Source organism: Pundamilia nyererei, unplaced genomic scaffold (genome assembly GCF_000239375.1).
Source record: "Pundamilia nyererei isolate P.nyererei 1_Seehausen unplaced genomic scaffold, PunNye1.0 scaffold00021, whole genome shotgun sequence".
NCBI classification, from domain to species: domain Eukaryota; kingdom Metazoa; phylum Chordata; class Actinopteri; order Cichliformes; family Cichlidae; genus Pundamilia; species Pundamilia nyererei.
Window position 1 is genome coordinate 1,550,312 of NW_005187422.1, and position 13,607 is coordinate 1,563,918.

Sequence of the window (13,607 nt, forward strand, 5' to 3'; positions counted from 1 at the left end):
CGACACCAACTGTCTGCCATCTATAATCCAGTTTTGAGTTCCCTCCCCAGACGCCTTAACGCCCACTCACATCCTGGGCCATCTGACCTCAGGAATTCACATGATTCCCCACACAGTTTCCACTTATTTCTGTTTTTAGTTCAGTTTTATGTAAAACTTTAAACTTTGCAACAGTGATGAAGGATGAAAATAGTTTGAATCTTAAAACTCCACTTACTTTTTCAATAAACAGGATAAAGACAGCCATTCGCACATTGCTTTGGGACTCTTGTATTGTGTCTTTCATTCTCTTTTATTATTTTAGTACTGCAATGTCTATAAGGTGGGGCCAGGTTTCACAATGAGCTCACCCGAAACCCTGGCTGATTGGGACCCACACCCAGTTTCACACCTTGGCTCAGGCGATTAGAGGGTCATCAGGGGGTCCTTTTGTCCCTCTGTGGGGGGTTACTCCCACCAGGTTTAAATCTGGGACTCCCCACCATTTGACCTTAGAACTGAAGAAGCTTCTCGGATGAGAGGTGAAATGTTTTCAAGTAACTTAAAGAAGTCCAGACGCTTTTGTTTGCAAGCTCCTTTGACTATGCTTGTAGCTCATATTCACGAAGGTAGGACGGTTTGGTGCTTAATTTCATGTTGTGCTCATACGCAGAAACAACAGGTAGGATCTTGTGATAGGATGGATTTCCAGAAAACCCGGCACAGACAACATGCTAATGCTAAGCTAGCCGAGAACCCAGGGTAACGTTAAAATTGAGTGAATGCCGACCTCAGCCCAGCAGCCAGAACCTGAACGTAAGCAGGTAACAAACTGATGAGCAGTCAGGCTGAGCAGTTTGTGCTCGTTTTCTTTTTGCTTTGTGACGTCGGCTTTTTGTTCTACTAAGAGAGCCGTGGTGTAATACTAACAGAGAGATCATATGCGTGTCCTCATCAGGGTGTGTGGGACTGCAGCCATACTGTTTAATGGTAATTTTGAGACAGTGCCTTTCAGGTCATTTTACAGAGTAACATTAAAGTAATCTAACAATTATTTTAACAAATTACTTTCTTTAATTAAGTAACATACTGGATTACTTTTAAGAAAATATTTCTGTGTAATAATTACTTTTTTGGAGTAATCAAAGCACTGTTGTTGTGCATTCAAGCCAAAGAACATATATTTCCAGCAGAGGTAGCACAACTTCAGCCTCTCACACTGAAGTGTAGTGGTTGTGAGGCTCTTGGGATGTACTGCTCCTTCTGAAGCAGCTCATGGTTGAGAGAAGGATGACAGTCGCTCAGCTTTAGATACTGGGATGTTTATTTGCTTCAAGTTGTGGTCAAGTGCAAGCAAAACCTTTGAAGACATATTTGTTTCTTGTTTAATGGGGCACAGTCTGTCTCACAGACAAGTCAGCAGTCTGTAAGAGAGATGTATAGGGCAAAGATATATCCAAGCTCCCATCACCTTGACCTGGAAGAGATCTTGTAAATGTGTACCAGCATCAGCTTGACAGAAGGATCAGCACCTCCTATATGCTGACTGTACGCATGAATAAGTAATGGGCATAGTACATTTCTTTGTGTCCAAATAGGCATGATCCCACAGGTCAAATTGCCCGGCGTTGCACCATAAAAAGTTTTACAGTTCATCTGTTATTTGTTAAAGAAAAACAAAACCCACAAATGACAAACCGCACACTTTTACAAAGCTTAAATATACTAATATACAGTTAGTAGAATTACCCATAATGGTAATATATCTGGATATTTTAAACCATAAATTCATCAGGAAGATTTTTGATGATGTAAATAATTATACAAGCAATCTACTTCTGCAACCAGCGGAGTCGCCCCCCACAGGCCAATAGAAAGAATGCAGGCACTTCCATATTGGTTTCACTTTTCAGACCCTGAAGCTGCATTAATCTTAAACCTTTATAATATAAAGTATAGGCATTGTATTTTGGCACATTGTTAGATTTTTTTGTTTTTTTTGTTACTGCAAAATCAGTAGAATATTGTGAGGCCATCAATAGAAATGCATTGCATCAGTGTAGTGACACCCCCCACCCCACTCCCAAAAATTTGCTGTGTCACTACTAGTGCTCCAGTGGATGGATGGATGGATATTTCCACACGTATACAATGTGACACTTCTTATGAATTAACTTCATACTAAGATAAGGAAAGATGTACAGCGTCCTAATTTGTAGTTACAGCTCTTTCCTTTTCAAACAGCACCTGTCCTGCTTGGTTATCTAGTATTGGAATGTATAATATAATGTAAAATCAGCAGCACTTACTGTTCATGTTTACCACACACAACCACAATTTGTGTTGCAGGTATGACATATTTCACTGTCACTGTCTCTATTAGACAGCATAAGATTCAGCAAGACAGCTTAATCCTTCTTCGATCCCTCTTTGAGTGAGTGTTTAGATTCTTTGCAGAGGTGCCATAAGAACTGTGAACTTCTTGTGCTCAGGTATTTCAGAGATTTTTCCCAAGTGTTTGAAAAGACTTCTATAATTAAAATTCAGTCGGAGAAAACACCCTAGATGCATCTGTTATCAGCAACTCCAGGCCCTATTGCTAATCTGCCTCTCCCAAGCAAGATCCTAAAAAAAAAAACATGTGTGCACTCAGTTAAATAAGTACCTACATTCAGACCATCTGTTTGACATTTCCCTGTCTGGTTTTCCTGTCTTGTGTTTGGGCCATAAACAGTCTCTCAGTGAATACAGATTCTGACAAGCTCTGGTACTGTTCACTCTCACTGCTGCTTGTGATATTGCTGATTGTCTGATACAGTATCATTTGGTAGTGTTGGACTGCTCGGAGACTTACAATAGCTAAGTCGATAAAGTGGAAGCACTAAAGTGATGCTCCTTTAAACCTGATATCTGTATCTTATCCATAGGTCTGTTCCTTTGTACTATATGTCAGCTGGTACTGCTTAAACATACATATGCACTTTGAATCTACAGCATATGCACTCTGAAATGACATTGTGCGGGATGTTTTACTTCATAATCATGATGTGACTATCTTAATGGCCAGTCAGGGTGGAAACAGGCTACCATGACAGTTTAAAAGGAAAAAATGAAAAGGTAGGCACTATGCTCAGAGGTCTGTGGTAACTCATGTCTCTTTGGTCCAGGTTCTCTTCTGGGAGGAAGGATTGGAGCAGAGTGAAGCAAACAGAGTGAGGGTTATCAACTGCACAGCTCTGCTCTCCGGCTTGAAGGGCAGCACACTTTATCTGATCTCAGTCAGAGCCCAGAACAGTGCTGGACTTGGACCCTGCAGCCCACCTTTTAATATCACCACCAAGAAACCACGTGAGTCCACACACAAAACTGGGATCTATTTACTTTAACCGCTTTTTTTTCATGTTGACTCGAGGGTCTTTCTTAAAAAAAAACAAAACGTTTGAGTCTGTTTAATGGAGTTTAGATATGACATACTCGATATGTGCCCAATGATGATAATACGTCTTACACAGTAACAGCTGAGACTGAGGTGATTACTCACACCAATAATATCACTATTATTATCATTCTAATAGCAGGAATATTAAAACTGAGATCATATTAGGATAGTATTTCAACATGCTGTTAGGGGGCCATATTGAAATAAATATGTTTAAATATAAGCAAGTACTGTATTTATACTTAAACGTCATGCTTTTTACCTGTTCCATGAAACAAAAAAACACATTCTGATGAGTGCATCAGATTGATGTCAAATCACAAAGTTTTACAATCATTAATTGTAACATTTACCATCAGAGTTTGCAATAATATATGGAAAAAATCTTAATAATCATTAAATACACAGTCAGATTTGTGAATATAAATTTAAGGGTTTGTGGTTCATCATAGAAATACTTTTTCAATACTTTTTCAATACTTTTTAAGATTCATAAAATATATTACCAACTTCATTGAGACCAGCTGGAGATCTTCCCAAAATTATATTATGTCTGATATTTTATATCTGCTTTTTACCATAAGGGGCTTTTGAATACCTCTTTTATAAACCTAAACCCTACAATCAAAATGTATTTAAAGCATTGCACGAATGTAGATGCATTCCTTTCAAGAATTTAAACTTTTATTGTGATTTAAAGTAAATTAAATCACAATAAAAAGTGGTACTGGTTTACTCACTCATACCCATCCAGTCATATTCTCCCAAATAGTTGTGCAGCAAATCCATCTTTTCAGGAAGAAAGCCGTCTATTCTGTCACATTTCTATGGTAACACCCCTACAGTTAATTACCAGACTACTGAAGCCTCCAGCTATTCCAGCTGTTTCTCACCTCAGGGTAACATTCACACATACACCTACATCACAGCTGCCTCTCTTACACTCTTTGATTTTATTTTTCACAAACACCAATTTACAAGTTACTTTTTTTCTGATTATAAAGTCAAAAGTTTTGTACCTTTGTCTATTAAACTAAGCTAAAAACCCAAATGAAAGAATTAAGAATTTTGCTAAACTCGTTTCCTGTGTGATAGCTGAGTGAAAACAAAAGAGAGCCGTTAATAAATTAGAAATCACTATAGGCTGTAAGATTGGGTCGATTCTTTCAATAATACAATATCAATGTGTCCACAAGTCCTCCTGTTACTGTAGTTCATTAAAAGATAACCTGATGAGCAGGTCCCCGTTCGGTGCAGGTTTCTATTCAAACATGTCTTTGAAGACAATAAAAGGCTCAGCTTCAAAGTATCTTCAGGTTCGAGCCTCTTAATTTCAAAAGCCCGTCCTTTCTTATTATCCCTTAAATATAGACAAACATGGAAAATGTTTATCAGTCGTAAAAACGTCATTTGATTATGGAACAACTGAAGCTTTAATCTATAACATCCTCCACACTTTATAATACACTTTTGTACCACAGGGAAATTGTACATTTTCTCCATGACTGCTTTTATTAAAAGCACACTCAGAGTGGATCTTTCAGCTCCTTTACAGTCACACCTGTTTTAACTTCAAACATGTAACAGTTTGGACACATTGGGCTCTTGACTATCAGCATCTCTTCTATGTTCTTATACTGACTTTTCAGGGATTTGTAAGGCTGTTATCTCATGGCGTATATCAAAGGTGACGCAGGTGACAGAACGGCATCATGTGATGCCCCAGAATGAGACCATGTTGGTAAGAATAGTGTGGAGGACATACTGGTTAAACAAGTGTGTGCTGACAGAAAAGGTGAAAAGCTAACTCTTTGCTAAAAATAGCCTTGGTCAGAGGTGAGAAGTAACAAAGTAAGGTTACTGACAACTTTTTACTTTATCTTTGAACATATTTACACAAACATCTGTACTTTCTACTGCTTACATTTTCTAAAGAGCCTCCTTACTTTAGCTTTAACGCATTTAAATAAGGTTCTTATTTCCCAGCTTTGTGCGCCTTCAAACATCGAATCAGTTTGAGCCTAAATAAAAAGAACAATGATACAAAAGATAATCCTGAGGGGAACAATGTTTTTTAATGTGGCAGGTAATTTCAAATGCAACGTTCCTATCAGCTCAACAAATAACAGCAAACACACAAACTGGTTGCATGCAGTCTGCCGCACAGTTTCTGCTAGCTAAAGGTACAGCAGCTATATTTCACAGGGAGAGAAAAGACTGTGCGGTGACTTTACTGAGAGATGAGGAAAGAAAGGAAGAAGAGAGGTTAGATTTAAAGGTAAGGACAACTCAGAGGCATTTGATAAACTGCAGATTTAAAGCTTACATTTAATGTCCTTGTTTATCACATCAGATATTGGATCTGTATGGTGTGAAGTTTTTTATTATTTATTTTGTTGTGAAACGTCTTGAAGAACAATGAGGTTAATACAAACTTTGTGTTATTTAGAGGTTGCATGAAAACAGGTTCGCTTTCTGTACCGTGGTGAATGTATAGTAAAGCTGTGGTGTTCATGGTCACTGTTAGAAAAGTGTAAAAAAAAGTGTACATTAATCAGAGTTTAATCTGATAATGCCTATATTACTGCAGTGTATTCCACCTTTACACACACTTTCCACTGTCTAGTATAAAAACATTATATGCAGTATACTGTCAGTGTAGAGAACTGAAATCAGCCAAGATAGCTGTGAAATACTGGGCTACATCCTGTTCAATTCAGCTGTGCAAATCCACAAAGACCAGTAAACCTCAGAGCAGCAGTAGCAGGTCAGCTGATCACAGCTGGTATACAAAGAAAATCTACTGGAGCTCTCAATAGAAACTAGTTCTTCTTCTTCTTCTCCACATGCTGAGCCACTACAACTGATATTAGAGTTCCTCTACCTGCCAAATCCCACTTTAACCTCTGACTACATCAATGTTTCTGTTTAGGTGTGAAGGCAACTCGCCACTTAAACTTTTTATTTTATTTTATTTTTTTTGTGGCTGTGGGTCCTTAGATTTGTTTCACTATGCTTAGGTGACAGTCAAAATACAGCAGCCGCAGGTTTAGGGTTAAACACAACAAATATGATATATGACATATAAATGAGGTGAGCAAAATATTAAAAAAATAAATAAAATGAAACCAAAATAAACCCAATAAAATAAAATAACTGTAAATCCAAGTAACAATAGTAACTATTAACATAATAGATAGGAAAAAGAAATATTTCAAAACTCACAATGCAAAGCCGAACATAGGAAACAAATGAAATTGTACTTTGCACTCTGCACCATTTCTGCCTTCATAAATCAGTAATTATCACAAATTATGATCCACCTACATTGCATGTAAGATTCTGAAAAGAGCCAATCTGCATAATCAGTATCCTTATACAGATTGCCATCTATATTAGGACACAGGACTGCACATGAGACTGCAAATGATTTCCTACACTGTGTTTATTTCTAATCAAGTAGTTTGATTTCCTGTGGATAGTCAAAGGTCATGCACCTTCATTTTTCTCCGGTTTGCTCTTGAAGGTTGACGACTATATGATGTAAAATGCATAATGGGCTACATGCAGACTAGCTTAGAGAATACGATCACTGACACGCATTCATTTGTAAATCTTCTGTCTTTGTAATTACATGTCTTGCAGCACCAAGTCACCCTCCAGGGAGTATTGAATGGAAACTGACCAACTCTAAGATCTTTCTAAATTGGGAACATGTCAAAGCGATGGAGAATGAGTCCGAGGTGACAGGATACAAGGTGAGTTTGTCAGAATAACAGCAGAAAGTCCAGAACTGCGGAAACAAATAGAGCCTCAGCAGCTGTCATCTCAATAAATGGCTTTCTCATTGCAGTGGAAAGATAGACCTCAGCACTCCAGTGTTACATTATGGATTGGCCCTGTCTGGCCTTTCAAAATTAAAAGATCTGTTCCAGGTGATAAAATGAAAGGCGTCATGCCACAAAAGGAATGAAGTTTTTCTAAGCAGTAAAACGATGAATCATATTTGATCCACTTTGCATACTTTGTGTGGAAAAGCACACTGTTTGTGATTTATATATATATACATACAAGACACACACACAGGTAGTGCAACTCCTCTACCTCTAGGATAGTACATCATTATGTGCTATTGCTAGTTCTCTTGGCACAGTCTCAAGGAGACAGGCAGTTAGAGCAGGGCCATAGAGGGTCCTTAACCCATCACTATCATTGGTATCTCCTCCTTTTACAAGGGTGGCCTACACAATGACCTCCAAACAATCAGAAACTTTATGAAAGTGGGTTGAGGGCCTGATATCCTCCAGTGGGTCCTGTGCTTACCGTCCTCATGATGATGAGCTCTCTCAGACCTATGCAGCCTTATTGTTGCAAAACGTATTGAGGGCATTGGTTACAGAAGAATTCTAAGCTACTGCAGGTTGCAGTGAGCACTGTCGGGGTATTAATGTGGAAGTAGAAAGAACATCATTTCACCATATAGCAGTCATGACCAGATGCTGCTCGCGTGATTTCAGACAGAGGAGTTTGCATGTGTGGATTGACTGGGTTATCATCGTCATCTAATGAGCTTGTCATGTCAGTAGCACCTTTGGAAACATTTTTACTTAGAAAACTGGTGACTTGTTCAATACTTATTTTACCCGCCGCACATACATAGTACATAGTCTTTAGCCGGCTCTTTTGCAGACACGACTCGAGTAAAGATTTCACAAAGACAATACTGTCAATATTTATTGCTTATTTTTCTTTTTTTAGCTAAATTTGCAGTTTGGCTCTCTACACTGTGTTTCTTTCGGAGGACTAAATAAAACTTTCTGCTGCGTTTTAATGATGGTGAAGCTACACAAGTAAATGTGCAAAAATGACATCTGAGGTGCTGTTCTCTAGTCCCTGAGTCATCGAGCCAAATCATCCCTGTCATGCCGTGTGGCATTTTGAATTCATTACCTCCTAGAGATAGGATTGTATAACCAAGATGAAGCAACAGTATCGTGCCCCACTCTTGGATTTGAATGTGTTTTTTTACACACTAGTTTGATACGTTGAATGAAGTTACAAATTTTTCTGTTGAGGAGTAAAAAAAGTTTAATATCTCACTGTTATGACTAAAGAATTGCATTTTGTCCTCCAGGTTGTGTATCGCCAGAACTGGCATGAGAGGACAACTGTACTGGAAACCAATAAGACCAGTTTGGAACTGCAAATCCCCTCTGGAGACGACTACCTCATTGAGATCAAAGCTCTGACCGAAGGGGGCGATGGCACCAGCAGCGGTCCCATCCGCATACCAAAGATGTCCAGTAAGTTCCATACACTCCACAGCATGCAAATGATTGGAGCTGGAATTAGGCAGAGAAGCAGTGGGATGGGTGCACCGTGTGTAACTAATCCCCTGTGTGACTGATGTTGTTTATCAGCTTTACTGTAGCTTGAACAAGGCTTTCAGAATACACATATAAATTGTAATTAGACTGTGCCATGCAACCAAGAGGAAGAGACACAAAATGTACACAGATATCTCACCCAAGAACGTTGGGCTTTTTAGCTCTTGGGGCTTTTTTTGTTTTGTCTTTTCAGAGCTACTTACCGTAGCTCAACATTTTGGCAAATATACTGACAATGATGAGTAGTTGATGGTGTGATAGATCTCCATTGATAGGGTAAACAGCACTTTATTTGTGATATTAAACATCTCATTAAGTCTAAAAACTGTTGGCAGCTGTGGTGTGATCACATTGTTAAACAATTCAACTTTATCTGCCAGTTTCTGGAGCGCTGGAGCTGATGTACAATCACACTGTATTATGTAGTCTCAATGAAAATATCAACTAGCATACTCTGGCACGATTAAGACCCCAGAATGTAATCAGGTAAAGCTGACGTACTGCTTTGATTTCCTGCTTCAGACAGAATAAAGAGTTTAAAAGGCTGAAGCTTAGATCTGTTTAATGGTCAAAATAAATGTGTTAGTGATTATAATCATGTAATCTGTTTTGTTCTAACTAAGTTTGCAATTTGGAATATTACCTGCAATTAGCAAAGACATGTAGATCAAACCTCATATCCTCTTTCAGTTTCACATTTCTGTCTTTAGAAAGAGTGGAAACATAAATGTAAGACAAACTGTAGAAAGAGCTATAAAAGCCATCTTTTAAAACACAGCTGTCTCTTAATCAATGCCAACAAGAGAAAATATGAAGCATGTTTTCATCTTTTTCAGATGAATCATGAAAACATAAAGCACAGTCGCTGTTTAGGTGTAGCTGATGGGTCACGTCAGTTCAACATCTGATCATTGGGCTAAGCATTGGCGTTACCTGGGAAACAGACGAGGAGAAATGTAAACAAGCTGACTTTTCAGAAATAATTATGACTTTATTTAACCTTTTATTTATTATATAGTTCAGCAAATGTACACACACACACACACACACACACTCACATATATATGTTGACCTTTTTACATTTGTAAATGTCTGATTCAACTAAATTGGTGTTCTTTAAATAAAAATCAAATGTTTTCCATGTAAATCTAAAGAGATGGGATAAGGGGGAAAAACTAAATGTGTTATGAGAGTCGGTAAGCTAGGCAGGTAGAATGAAAATCTGAAATTAAACATCTTGTCTGTCAGGAGTATCTGCAGCTTCTGATCTTCAGTTGTCAGTCACTCTGACTCGTGCCTCTGCTTCTTTCTGTGTAAATCATCAGCAGGAAACCTAATTAAACAACTATTCTGTTATGACAATTTCTCAACTAAAGCAGACTTTGTCTTTGTAAATTTTCCTAAAAACAAAGCGACTCAAAATAAAATTCAAGGTTACAATAGCTCTAAAAACACCCATTGGCATATTTAACATTATATGGATATGGTTTCATGGAATTTAATACGATAAGTGCAAAAACTCTAAATGAAGAGTACAGTTTAAAAGAGGTACAGCAGTGCATAAGTGCAAAGGAAGCTACGAGATAGCCTGTGCCAGGAAAGCTATAGCCATTTAAATTCTAAAGTGAAGAGGTGCTTCATTCATTTTTTTCCCCAGAGAAGCTGGAGAAACACAATATCAGAGTGTTATCTGTGCAGCGTCTACAGAGCTGGAGTCAAACGTTATTTAGCTTAGATCAGCCCAGTGAATACGAGAAATAAAACCAGGTAGCCTTACTGTACAAAGATCAAAAATCCAACCAGTCCCTCTAAAGGTAATGATACACACATTTCATCTCACTCTCAAAAATAAAGCAAATGATTATCGTTACTTTAAAACAGTTAACAAATTATTTTTTTTGGCTGAGAAAGATCCTCTTAAGTTATCCTCTTGAGAGGTGTAAAAGAAGGCAACTGAACTTCCTGGTTCATTCCAAGGAGAAAACACCAAACACTGGTTGAACAACACAGCATATGCAGTGAGGAGTGCTCAGACGTAGGAGAAACCAAACAGCCACTCACAAACACCTGGTACAGCATAGGAGAGCCACCTGAGCAGCATAAGATCCAGCTGTACACCTGCATTTAAAGGAGAAAGAATACTCTTTTGAGGATGCCAGTGTTCACATTGGTGTGGATGTGAACACTAGCAAAGAAGACAGATGGTTTGAGAGAAGTAAAGCAGGTCATCTATGCCCACTATGAATGTCCACTGTTGAACAGAGGTGTTGGTTTATGACACTAGCGATCAGCCACCTATCTTGAGATCCCTTCACAGGTGTTTCAACCTCCATTCATACTTTGCTTCTGGTAACCTCAATAACTCACATAATGATGGGGTGGGGCAAAGTCTCGCTAAGGTTTCACCTGTCGGCCCCAGTGACAGGAATGATCCGTGGCTTTTTTTTTCTTGGCTCATTTAATGACTCATATGATCAATAGTGGGTTAACAACCCTCAGGACCACTTCAAGGGGGACAGCCCCAGTAGGGGTTTATTACCTTGGACTCTCCACCAGTTGTTCTATAACTCAAAAAGCCTCTTGGATGAGGGGCAAAATGAGGGCCTCTGAATATATAAGGAGAAATGCCATTCACAATCACTTTTAAGTGCTTTTAAGAATGCCTCTCTGTTATATTCTGGACTTCAGCAAATTTTCACCACTCAGATTTCTACATGCATGCACTTTACAACTGCTTTGATGTTTTGCAAAACCTTTGCACCAATTAGACTTTCCAGTATTCTCAGTTTGTCTTAACTTTACTCTCTGCAAATACCTCTCAAAGCTATGTATGGAAACTATAATTTATTGATCAGTTTCTGATGTACAAATTGCAAAAAAAACCCAATGCAGTATTTTGCCCCAAATCCTTATCTAGCGAACCTCTCAGCTGTGAAAAGGAAACCTGGGCTAAGTGCAGCCACACACACCTAGGGGTGCAACCTGGCCAGTCAACCAGTGAAATTTGCCCCCGTAGTGATGCTGGCGACTGCTGACTGTGATCGATCAGCAGTTTCATGTAAACGTAGCAGAGCTTTTATAATAAGCTTAATCATTTAGATTACACACAACTGTCTATTTTCATTGTTACTAAACCTCAGTCATTCAAAGAACAGACACAGTTTGACATCTTTAAGTCAAAAGATTAAGAGAGATAAACAACATCAGCTTTTTGCATGTTAATATAGATCTTCTGAAATTTTAGGAAACAAAAAACGGCACTTTAAATGATCAGGACACGTTAGAAACACTGTGAACCAAACAACGAATGTGTTACGAAGCTAAACATACATCATAATGTAAGCACTTCTCCTCTACTCAGTGCTGTCATTTTTCCATGTCTAAACTCCAAAACTCAAAAAAGACACAGAAGTTATGTCTTGAATCTCTTTGCTAACATTATACTTTGTGTTCTTTTCTTTATAGGTCTCAACTCAAAAGGATTTGTGTTTCCAGTTTCAATTCATTTTCCCGCCCTCGTGATATTTTCTATGTTCATTTTGTAGCTTCTAATGCCTTTATAATCAGCTCTAGACAAAAGAATGAAAACAGTGTAAGATGGTCTTTTATCTTATTCCATCAGATTTATGGAATAAGCAGCGGAAGTAGAAGTTTTCCAAAGCTGAATGATGAAACCATTCTGACAGGTTGTCAAATGCCCCACAGAATCTGTGGCCGGACCGCTACTCACAGGCAACAGCACAATTACAAAACATTTTCATCTGGCAATTTTCAGGACCACTGCAACCCTCCAGGATGCATGCATTTGATAAACATGGGAAGATGAGTTTCTTATCGTGCACTGAGAATTGAACAGCGCAGGTCCGTGTCCCAGTTTCCCCATTCGACTCTACATTTCCACTTTTTTTTGCCCTAGCTTCTAAGAACAGATAAAAGGCACGAGTGTCACCTTTTTAACATGCAGCTTTAAAACAGTCATTCACATTCCTTTATTTACTTTGTTAAGTGTTGTTTTTAAGCATGCACAAATATAGTAGTGCTATAGGTTTATCCAAAAAGTCAGCTACTGGTACACGGTGTCGGTGTCCACGTCAGTAAGTCAAAGTAACAAGCAACAATGATACAAGTCATTGGTATGTGTGTTTCATTGATCAGCATTTTCAGTGTATCTCCAAATAAAAATGCCTATGCATTTAAATAACTGATGGTAAGGAAATTTAAAGAAAGTACATCAAAATTAACACCAATAGTAACCTTTTTTTTAATATACTATTCTATACTGTTATATATTCTTTCAGATTCTTCAGTTAGAATTTCTCCTGCTTTGTTTGCTTTAATGGTGCAGGTGTCTCCTCTTTCTGCATGAACCACCCCAAGGTAAACATGTGCACAGCAAACAGCAAACAAGATCTTTTGATTTAGATTCTGATTTACTGATATTGAATTTGACAGTTATTTGGCATGTGCATTTATTTTGTGGGATGGGCAAAAATGTTTCTACACACATAAGTGAACGATGCCCAGCGTCCTTTTTTTCCCCACTCAGCTGCTGAGTGCATTACCCACAATGCACTTTGAACACCGAACATTCTCTGAGTGATTCTTGTGGGTTATGCTGTCGTAGCCTTGAGTTGCTAGGCGCACGCAGACGAGAGGCAGGCTCCAGAGATTGAGTAGACTCAATTCTTTCTAGCTCGATACCCAGCTTCACTTGAAACTGTTTATAAGATTTAGTACAGCTCGCTCTGGAGCCACAAAAGGCTTTGTGCACCTGTTTTCACATATGTAAAAAAAAAAAAAAA

At 38.3% G+C, this 13,607-nt stretch overlaps 1 protein-coding gene across 2 annotated transcripts in view; it reads left to right on the forward strand.

Annotated features, from left to right (window-relative positions):
* Positions 1-13,534, forward strand: part of cntn6 (contactin 6) — a 135,836-nt gene extending 122,302 nt beyond the window's left edge. The window contains exons 21-24 of one of the 2 annotated variants that reach the window (XM_005726627.1): positions 3,147-3,327; positions 7,064-7,176; positions 8,553-8,721; positions 12,271-13,534. In XM_005726627.1, the coding sequence (XP_005726684.1) occupies positions 3,147-3,327; positions 7,064-7,176; positions 8,553-8,721; positions 12,271-12,350 (543 nt within the window). In that variant the 3' untranslated portion in view covers positions 12,351-13,534. Of the gene's footprint in view, positions 1-3,146; positions 3,328-7,063; positions 7,177-8,552; positions 8,826-12,270 lie in introns of those variants that run through there. The other variant, XM_013909199.1, reaches the window with a different exon arrangement.
* Positions 13,535-13,607: the final 73 nt, after the last annotated feature.